This window comes from Erithacus rubecula (assembly GCF_903797595.1).
Source record: "Erithacus rubecula genome assembly, chromosome: 6".
In the NCBI taxonomy this organism is placed as follows: Eukaryota; Metazoa; Chordata; class Aves; order Passeriformes; family Muscicapidae; genus Erithacus; species Erithacus rubecula.
In genome coordinates, this window is record NC_136688.1 from 9,754,065 (window position 1) to 9,765,114 (window position 11,050).

Here is an 11,050-nt window from a genome sequence, read left to right on the forward strand (position 1 = left end):
TCAGGAGCTGCTGTGCTCGGTGCTGGGACAGCACACCTGGGACAGCTGGCCCTGCCAGCCAGGACACAGTGCACATCGTTCTTCTAATTCAAATTAATTCCCCGAAGTGCTTTCTCCTCTTCCCCAGACACACAAACAGCTGGAGGCTGGGATTACAGCGCTGATGCCAATTAGAGCCGTGATAAGGCCAGACACATGGGGAGTGGGAGCGTGCCCAGTGCTCCAGGTACAGCTGGGCAGGAAGCAGTGCTGGGCCAGCATGGCCAGAGAAGGCCAGGGGAGGAAACCAGCCAGTCCTGTGTGTCCCTGGCTTGAAGGAACAAAGCATGGTTTTCTCTGCAATTTTCCTCTGCAATGCATGGATGAAATGATTTCTGCTGCACATCCTGGCCAGAATAAAGTAATGCCGTGATTCTCTAAAATGTTGCTGGGGAGTTTTTTGTTTTTCTTGCAGTTTTGGTGATGCTTGTACTGGGATGTCTTGTTCCATGCTGGGAATGTAACCAGAGGGCAGGCCATTTTTTTTTTTTTCCATTTGGGTGGGTAAACCAGCCCAGGGAAAGCCAGGGGAGCTTTGGAAGGAGTTCCATAGGGTGTAGAATTCCAGCAGGTGATTGATGGGGACAAAAGCTTGTCTTTAAAAGCTACTTGGGGCTTCCTTGGTGACAGGGAGACATGATGCACTCATATGTTGGGAAAACAGAGTTCCCTTCTTCCTGTAAAAAGACTGTGCCCTGAGCTTGGCTTTTCCTTTTCTGGATCACAGTGCCAGCCACAGTAAAAACAACCCTTCTTTCCCCCTACAGTACCCATTCCCAAGCAGGCAAGAAGAATTTCTTCTCAGGAAGAATTTCCTCTTGAAAAAGGTGGTCAGGCAATGGAAGGAGCTGCCCAGGAGGTGGTGGAGTCCCCATCTCTGGAAGTGTCCAAGGAAAAACTGGACATGGCACTCAGTGCTCTGGGCTGGGTGACAAGGCAGGGGTCAGGCACAGGTTGGACCTGATGGTCTTGGAGGTGCTTTCCAACCTCAATGATTCCATGATCCTATGATTTGTTTGCAGGAGGGAAGAGCCTCATGGCAGCTCTTCTAGATTCAAGGCTTGCCACAGGTGCTCCTGCTGCAGGATGGGCCTGGCTCATCCAGCATCCCCAGGTAGAGCATCCCTAGGAAGGCACCCCAGGAACCCTCTGGCTTAGCAGCTATCCCTGCTTCAGAGGGGTGTTCTCACTTGCAAAGCACCTCTCATCCTGTATTCAGGACAGCCAAGGCACCCTGCCAGCGCCCAAGGTACCACTCCTGCACCAACAGGATACTTTTTCCCTTGCTCTTCCAAATTCTTACCAAACTATTTTAAGCATGAGGACTTTTTCTTTTTTTCCAGTATAAGCCAAAAACCTAATATTTAATCTTTTACTTCAAAAGAGCTGGGGTTTACTGCAGATTTCACCCAAGAGTTTGGCAGGAAGCCAGTACAACTTTGACCAAAATGACTGAGGTTGGCTCCAGCACAACCCAGAGCTCCCAGCAAATGTTTTTGCTGTCCTTGCCCCTGGATAATGCTGCCAGCCATGGATGTCATGGATGTGTGTCCAGCACCTTCCCTCCTGACTTCAGACCAAGCAGGCACAACTCCAGGTATGTGACATTTTGTGCTTTTGTCCCTCACACCTGTTAGTTTTGGTTTTTTTTTTTAACAGGTGCAAATCCAGAAAGGTGCCACATGTTTTAGTCAAACACAGCAGGGGAGAGACACGGGCAATCCAAGCCACCTCAGGAGCAGGTAGTTAGAAAGACAGACACACATATCCTGGATCTACACACCTTCTTAGCTTAATTTCCCCCTTTGAGACTGGGGTGTTTTTCTGAGGTTCCATGACCACATGGGACTGTGATTTTCCTTCTTCTTCCAAGCCCAGCTGGGCTGCCCTGCTTGCCTCTTTCTTCCCTCCCACTCTTCACTCTTGCAACCAAAATCATGAAATCAGGTGGTAAAGATTAAAACCACTCCTGAAAGCATCCTGTGCAAGAAAGGAGCATTTAAAAGGCTAAATCCTCCAATCCCCTTATACCAATTAGGGTCCTTTCTCTTACAGACCTGGGAGTGATGTAAGGAATGGCCTCCAATGTGCTCTCAGCTGGAGCAGTATCACTGTCATTGCAGTGACGTGGGCCAGGCTCACCTGCAAACACACCAGAGACAATCCCCACTGCCCACATGGCCTCACACAGACACAGGAAGGGGAAAAAGGAATGGGGGAGGTAGAAGTTCCTGAGCACCCTGTAAGCTGATTAAAGGGTACTTTACGTAGGAAGGATTTAGCCGTGCAGTTCCTAGTACCATCTGACCTCAATAAACTCCCCTGCCATGGGCTGGTGCTGCCATTGCATGGGGCACAGCCTGTGCTGGCTCCCCAAAGGTCAGCTGCAGCTGGACAGCTCCATCAGGACTGGGGACACCATTGCTGGATGTATGTGGGGCATGCTGTGGTCCTCCCACAGACTTCTTGGCCTGGCTTGACCCTTGCGAATTTTGCCATCCCAAAGCTATGGTGCAAAGCATGGCTGTAAGATTTTGGGATGTGTTTTGGGCAGTCAAGGTATCTCCAGGGAGAAGATCAGCTTCAGCAGATCCTGGGGTCTGAGTTCTGGGGACAGGGAGGCAAGGATTGGGCAAACTTTGTAAGGACTGCCCTGAATAAACAGTAACCCCAAAGGCTGGATAGTCTTTCCTTTTCTAAGGCAGGAGCAAGGATGCTCATGTGACAATAGCAGCATTTATCCAGCCTGTTCTTAATGCTCTCTGCAGGGGAACTCTGAATGCATCCACACTACTTCTCCAGGGAAAAATCTTTACTGATCTCCTGCATCAATTATTTTGAAGGGTAAATGGGAATTTCTCCCCTTTAGAACTCAGAATGACCCCCCAGAGCTTTAAGTGCTGATTATGGAGAGTCTGCCTGCATCCTCCCTGTGCTGTGGGCCAGGATATGTAGCTCTGTGATTAAATCCTCTCTTTTCTAAAATTCAGTTTCTTGTCTTTACCTCCACATCAAAAAGGCCAGGCTCACAAGTTCTCTCAAATATTGCCAATTTGGGGCTAAAGCATTTAATGTGGTTCTAAGATGCTGCCTTTCACACTGCAGATTCGGTGACCCCTCCCACTGTAAATAGGAATAAAAAGACCTTGCTCAGTTCCATTCTCAGCTGTGATGCCTTTGAGCCAGAGCAGTAATCAGAGCCTGGGTGTTGAAGGGCTGTGGCCCCGTGTTTCATAATCTTTGCTCTCTGTGGGCACGAGGGTGTCCCCAGGCATCAGCATGGCTCCTGGGAATAGCCCTGGCACCCATGGCTACTGGATTTACTTAATGCATCCCATCACAGGTCTCTCCACGCTGGGCATGTCAGTCGGTGTCAAGCCTAAGCACAAGTGACTGCACAAAGATCCTGATGGCTTTATGTCTGGCAGCGTCCCCAAAGCAGCTCAGTGATGGCCCCAAAGCTCACAGATCCCTTCTCCATCTCATCCTGTGGCACTTCTCCCTGCTGTCTGCAAGGAGTGTGTGTGCACAGCCTCAGCACTCCTTGGTGTCACCTGTTTGTGGCACTTTCCTAAAATCCTGTAAAACAGTTATGTGCCATGGACAGGTCAGTCAAGGCAGCCAGGGGCTGGGATCAGTCCAGCCCTGGCTTCCTGCACCTCCAGGTGTGGCAGTGGTACAGGAGCAGGGATCAGGTGAGGCCAGTCATTTCTGTCATTCTTAGAGCTATAAAATAGCTGAAAGCTTTTCTCTGCAGTGATGCTGCACATAGATAACAGGTTATAGATTCCATCTAAATGGGGGGTTTAATCCTGCTTTGTGCATGCTGAATGCAGGTAAGGGGAATCTCCACTCCCCTGCTGGGACCTGGAGTGTTCACACAAATGGAGAATGGGGGAAGCAAGGTGCAAATTCACAAAGCTCCTTTCAACTGATATTGTTAGGCAGGATTCTTTATCACTTCTATTTCCATAATGCCTCCTGATAAGAGTTTGATGTAAATTCTGGTTAAGGAGAATCAGATGCTTCAGGACTGAGGAATTGGCTTGGCCTCTGGTTTATTCAGTAATAAATTTCAGATTGAAAACGTTTTTGAGGTCTCTTCATGGCCCTGAATTTCCTCATCAGGGTCTTCCAGAGCTGCACTGGAACTCGAGCCCACATTTGTCACCTGCATTAAGTTGCAGCAGTGCTGGGCACAAACACACCATTTTCTACCCCATCACCTTTTCACTCTGCCCCTGCTGCTGGAGGCAAACCACATTTTTTTTATTGCAAAGTAGTTAATCAGGTTACTATTTCATGTTCTTCCAGTTGCCAGAACCTTTTAGTGTCCTGTTATACACCCTCTGCTGCCATCGTGGGGCCACTTTGTCATTCCAACCTCATCCAGATTCTCATGGCAAACTGAGTTTCCCCAGAGCTTGGAGGCATTTCTGACCTACTGAGATTGTTTGCAAAGGAAGGAAAATCACATTAGTAATTTTTACCTCCCTACATGTTGTTCAGCTTCTTTTATGAACCTGAAGCTGCTACCACTGCTGCAGGCAGAAGCAGAGGCAGAAGGCTGCTACTGGAGAAAGGAGAGGAGAGGAGATGGGTTAGGAAATACCTGGACCAGAGCAGGTGCAGGAGGAGGAAATGGGTTCCCCTGTCCTAGCACTGACCATGGCATGTCTCCAGCGCGGGAATGAGACCTGGAGTGTCCCTGCTGTTTTCCCCTGTCTCTGTTGCAGGGCTCTGGCTGCAGCCTGCACTCACAGGGTGGAGGGCTGAGGTTCTGCTGATCAGGCCCTGGGGCATTCTTCCAAGTGAAAGATGGTGGGGAAAATCTTGTCCCTCCCAGTCCTCTAGTCATGAGGACACCCTCTGCTTTTCCAAGGAAAAAGAAAGATAAGCAGATAAAGAGTGTAATATAGCTCGCATTTCTCCAGTTGGAAGATGAAAAAAAAATATTTAATGGTGCTTATTCCTTCCAAGCTACTTTATACCATATAAAGAAGGAGAGAAAGGGTAATCCTATTTTCTTCCTTTATTTCCATGTCACCTTTAGCTGCAGTATTTGAGACCAACCAGACCTCAGCAATGGCAGGGATTGTATTCAGGATGTTTTCCATGCATGTATAAGTATGCTGGATTTTAGGTGCTGTGATAGAAATTGTATTCAGCAAACCTTTCCCAGTTGATACCACAGATCAAAAGGTGTTGTCCCCTCATGGAAAAGTCAGCCCTGATCCTACTGATCAGGCAATGCTTGCCCTAAAAAAGTGTCATTCAGCCAAATCACTGGTACACACAGAGACTCACTGACAGATCCTGGCAATTGCAAACATAGCCCAAGCCAGGATGAAATGACAAGAACAGAAGATTAAACTCCTATGAAGAGGTAATTAAAGGCAGGAAATAATGGTAGTGAATCAATTGGTACAAGGATGTTTGCCCAACAAATGTCATTATAGGCAGAAGCAGAAATTATTATCCATCAGCAGAAATATTCCATCAAATTGCTGTGAATGACCCGACCAGGTAATTAAAAGGACATTCCAACCTCGCTGCATTATTTGCTGTTAATCACTATTGCTCATATCCATATCTTTACCCAAATAATTGCTTCTGATAAGGCTGCAGATATATAGGGGTCCCTGAGAGGAGCAGGCAGTGGAGCATCAGCTGGGAGCTGGGAGCGACCAGGCTTGGTGAGTCCAGCTGGAGTGGGGGGGCTGCACGGGCTGCCTTCCCCCCTCTCTCACTCTTGGGATGGATTTCAGAGCTGAGCCATTGCTGTGAGGCCATCCCTGTTCTGAGCAGCAGTGCTGGAATATGGGGGGTTCCCCTGCTCAGGCTGGCTTGGGGCATAATGCTTTCAGCTGAAGGTCCCAGCTGGCCAAAGAGTTCGCAGCCATTTACAGCCAGCATCAGTGGGGAGGAAATGAAAAGCTTGGAAGTATCCTGAGAAGGTTAAACAGTGATGAAACTGGAGATCTACCTGCTTATGGTCTGACTAATTTTAAAAAAAACAATGCAATCGTTATTGATAGATAGAAGTTCCCCAACAGCATCACTGCTCCTGGGTATTTCAGCAGGGAAATATAGTCTACCCAGGGGAGACAAAATTCAGAAAGAGAAGAGAGAAGTTGATCACCAGATTAGCAGCTAGAAAGGTTATAAAGAGAGGGGAAATTCTGGAGATGGGGTTTAAAATGGTCTCCTAAATATGGTGCTCCCAGAGAAACGCCAGCCCAGGGGAGGCTAAATGCTGAGGTGAGATCCTGGGGTCAAGGGATTGTGTGACAGCTGTTGTGCAGAAGAACAGGCTCAGGATTCAGGCTCCCCTTGCCCGAGGATGCTCTGGTTTTGGGGGCTGTTTTCTGCTCCTCCTGCATCCCAGAACTGTGGAGTCTGCCTTGTTTGCAGTCCAGGAAGATGCTGATCTTTGGAATGTCCTTCATGTTTTACTATTCTGTCCCCTCAAAGCTGGATTAGGCAGGAAAACACAACACTAAAGCTCAAAGTGTGTGTGAGATTAAGCTTATGGTTCCTTCATCTTCTCATCTGTTTGCTCTGCATCCCCCATTAAATATTTGCCCTGTGGTTTACAGTGAATACATTTCTGTATAAATCCCTCACTCTTGTCCTTCTCTTTGTGCCTCTTCTAATCTTGCAGCACCTCCAGAGCAGCAAAGAGTCCCAGAAGGGTGGCTAGAAAGTGTTCAGAATTCTCAGACAGCCCTTTCATGTTCTTTGTATTGTTTAGCTTCAGAATCAAGTAAAAACCAAGTGGGAGGACTTTGATTTGGGGTTAGCAAGTGCCATCTTGAGATTGCAGGACAGTGATGATGGTTTATTTCCTTGCAGGAGGAAGGCAAAAAAAAAAAAAAAAAAAAAAGGGACTGTATTATAAATTGCAGGTAGAGCTGCTCTGCGATCCTTGAAGAAGAGTGAGGACCTGGGAATAAAGCAGGAAACAAATTGGGAATAAATGGGGGAAACATGCCATGGCTGGTGATAATCAAAATGTGCTTTTCTTTTTATTTCAGTAAGAAAACAAGTTGCTGTGACTGCAAATCTGTGTTATTTAATTTTTCCTTCTTGAAAGGTCAGAGGATAGGTGGATATGGGCACATACATGAGCCCTTCCTCTATATGTGAATGAATTTTATTTAGCACATGTAATTTTTTTGTCTGAAAGCCTTTTGCAGATGTGTCCAGGTGTTTATCTCTGCTGGCAGGAATTCCTGCCTTATTTAGTTACAGTGGTGGTGTTTCCACAGCCCTGTCTCTGTGAGACATGTGAACTGCACCAGACACACACCAAGGACACTGTCCTGCTCCTCACAAAACTTCATGCTTTATTTTAGGAGAGAACATGGTTTCCATGATGACAACTCTGTGGCAAGTTATCATTCCCATTATTGTTCTGTCCCACTTCTCAGCATCTCTGTCATCCCGGGAGAGGTAAGCATTTCTTGGGACTCTGCTTTAATTTTCTCCGTGGTTTTTGTTCAAAGAGCCTGCTAGCTGAAAACACAGCCTTTTAGCTGCCTTCCTTGCATCTGCTTGCTTGTGGATCTTCTTGTTCCCTGAACAGATTCAGTTAAATGCGTGAAAATACTGTAAATGGTTTTTCCTTGCTTAAGAATGGGAATGTTAATTTGTTTAATTTGGGAGAAAATTTGTGACCCCAAAACAAAACACAGTTGCAAAGACACTTTTGGGTCTGTTTTTATCCTGTGCACTTACACAGACTGATAAAGGTGAGAGATTCTGTTTCCAATAGCCTGGTCCCATAAAAACATAACCAGAAATAGCCAACCCTGTAAGTTCACCAAGTTCAACAAGGGAGTTGCCTGCAAGGGCTGGTCTTTGCTGCCCTTTTCTAAATGCTCTTCAGCTTTGTGTCTCTGATGTTTATTTATTACTTCTCCAGGCTCTTTCCCTGCTCTTCTGTGCTGAATCATCAATAACCCCACCTTCTCACATCTTGTGGCAAGGTGATTACATCAGTAAAAGCAAGGGCAGGTTGTTTTCCTGCGTGATGTTTAATAAAGATATTTTTAAAACTCCCTTTTTTTCCCTTTTTTTTTTTTGTGAAACTTTGCCAAAGCAGCACGAATTCTTACCCATGTGTATTGGGGACTATCTTGCTTTGAGGCAGCAGTGTTTAATGCCTGTTGCTGTGTTTCCCAACCATTCCTTTTGGCCCCTTCCCTGTTCCCACCCGCAGGACGGAGCGCCACGCGGACGGGCTCTTCCACAGCGAGCTCAGCAAGATGAACGGCAATGCCTACGTGCAGCAGCTGGTCAAGCACCTGGTGGGGCTCAAGGACAGGTGAGGACCAGCCACACCAGCCTCCTGAGGGGCTGCCCGTGGAGCTGAGCGCTCCAGCTGCACATGGCAGGGGCAGGGGAGGGGTGCAGGGCCCCAGCGTGGTGGGAGGAGAGGCACAGCCTCGATATGTTTGGTGTTTAAATGGTTTTTAAGATCTAGTTTTCTTCAAGAGTGACATAGACTAATAAAGTCTTTGTGGTAAGTAAACTACCTGCTTGGTTGGATAACACCCAGTGAAGACACCTGCTGCTGATATACTGAGCACCGAGCACCTGTAGAAATTGAAGACCACAGCACAAATTATGGCTGATAAAAAAAATAAATTAAAGCCGCAGCCAAGGAACACTCATGCTCTAAAAAGGAAGACTCAAGGAGTGGCAACGTAAAATAAATCCTTAAATATAAAAAATAGTTTATAGAAAAGTTTGAAAATGTGTGATAGGTCTCTGAATGTGCAACAGGCTGATGAATTTAAAGACTGTGTCAAAAACAGCAGGTGTGCTCTTGGCTGAATGCCAAGCACTCAGCCATTATAACCTTTTGCTTTATTGTTTGTCTCTTACTGAGTTTTATTAAACCTTTAAAACTCTACCAGGAAAGTGAACCTCTTTTTTCACATCCCCACACAGGTCCCAGAGGCACTCAGATGGGCTGTTCACCAGTGAGTACAGCAAGATGAGGGGCAACGCCCAGGTTCAGAAATTCATCCAAAACCTCATGGGCCGCAAGCGCAGGTGAGAGGAACCCTCTGGTGTCCCAGTCCCCACCCAGGGCTCTCACTGCCACCCTGGGCCAGTGTGTGACTGAGGCCATGTCTGTGAGCACAGCAGAAGATAAGGCACAAGGTGCAAGTGCTGCTCTGCAGTGGTGGTGGCGGCTTGGTTACATAATTGGTGATTTTTTATTACTTTTCTTTATCTAAATCAGCTCTCCTGGCCCAGTCAACACAGACATGCAGGGGAGAGAGGGTGTGAACAACCCTGAGGAACTTTGCTTTCTCTGGTTGTACCAGAGCTTTCTGAATACCAGGTAGGTGGGAGACTGATCACCTCTGTGACTCTGAGCCCCACAATACTGAAGCCAAAAGGATAGTTTTATGAACAGACATAGAAAAGTCAGTTGTTAAAAATACCAAAACTAAGAAAATAATATATTTTCTTAATAATTTCCTAAGAGTTGTCATTCTGGATTGAAGCAATCATTCATCCCATTAGGAAATATGACCTAATGGTTAAAATTGAAAGAAAGCCTTTGCTACCCTGTCTGGATTCAGCTGCTGATGGAAACACACCCCTCGGGATGGGTTGTCTCAAACACCTGGATATTGTCTTTTCCTAATGCTCAACAGCTTTGCCTTAGACATCTCACTCTTAAATCACTGTAACCAGGAGGAATAAGCTTGCCCTCAGTACCTCTCATGTCCACAATGGGGGTGAAAAACCACTGTGCATTTGTAGAGTGCCTGGCAGCAGGCAGCCATGATCCCTCTGTCATACACCTGCTCCTTGGAGTCATCCTTGGCCATGTCACACTTCCTGCAGTCCCAGAAATAATGGACTATCCCTGATTTTTCCTTCCCACAGCAACTCAGACAGAGATGCCAGGGAGGCTGCTGCCATTACCAGCCAGTATATTTGCCCCTTCTCTAAGCAGCTGGTTGCAGACATGAAGGAAGATACAGATGATTCTGAATAAGGTGAAGAGAAAGAAACAGCCAAGGAGACAGCTTTGCACATGCATGGTCTTGAAAATAAACTGGGAAGCTCTTGCTTAGGAAAAAACTTTGAGATAGGCAAATAAATAAAAATAATCCTGGAAAGCAGTCAAAAGCCAATGAAACCTCTGAGATCATCCAAAGTGAATTGTATGTGGGTGTGTTCTGCTGTCAGTAGATGGAGCCTGAGTGAAGCACATCTCTTCCACTCTCTGTGGACATCTGGCAGCCTGCTGTTGATCCCAAATAAAAATGGTTACCTGTTCCTGTGCCTTGGCTGCTCTTTGGGAAACTGGAATAAGGGTGCATCCGTTACAAGGTCTTGGATTATTAGGGATGCAGAGGAGGAGCATTTTGCCAGGATTCCCCTACATGAAGCATGGTGGGACACATGGCTGGGATTGGGGAGTGCCTACAGTGCAGCTGTGCACAGAGGTCAGAACCAGGGCTCCATGTAGCAGGAATAAAGCCAAGTGTTAGGTCTTATGGCAGAGAAATGTTCTGAGAGCTACACAACAGAGATAGTTGCTGTAAAAGTCGTTTCCTCTCCATTCCGCCCCTGCAGATGGGGGCCCATTTTGTCAGAGCCACTAAAGACAAAGCTCCACAAGGAATAATTTGTTCCCACCATTTAATGATGTTTATGTGCTGTCCCTATGCCACACCAGCAGACTGCCCCCCTTTGGTGGAACAGCCACGGCACTCTCTGATTAGGAAGGGTGAATAATGCAGCAACACACACACAACTGCTTCAAAGCAGCAGGAAGAAGAGATTTATTGGAAAGCCATGGCATTTATATAAGATAGATTGCACAAAACAAAGTAGAAAAGACTCATTGGTCCAAGAAGGCAACACCTCTTTGAAAACATGCTTTCTGCAAAACGTCATGAGACACTCACACAGCTCGGTGGTCAACTCTGGGTGTTTAATTTGTATTATTCTTTCTTCCTTCTCTTGTTTGTCTCTG

The 11,050-nt window shown here is 46.7% G+C and overlaps 1 protein-coding gene across 1 annotated transcript; it reads left to right on the forward strand.

Moving 5' to 3' along the window:
* The first annotated feature begins 1,755 nt into the window (after window positions 1-1,755).
* Window positions 1,756-10,347, forward strand: LOC306803784 (uncharacterized protein). Its single transcript, XM_079309596.1, has 6 exons — window positions 1,756-1,781; window positions 7,398-7,494; window positions 8,264-8,368; window positions 8,998-9,102; window positions 9,296-9,397; window positions 9,952-10,347. The coding sequence occupies exons 2-6, from the start codon at window positions 7,406-7,408 to the stop codon at window positions 10,061-10,063; spliced, it is 513 nt and encodes a 170-aa protein (XP_079165722.1). The 5' UTR covers window positions 1,756-1,781; window positions 7,398-7,405; the 3' UTR covers window positions 10,064-10,347.
* The last annotated feature ends 703 nt before the right edge of the window (window positions 10,348-11,050 follow it).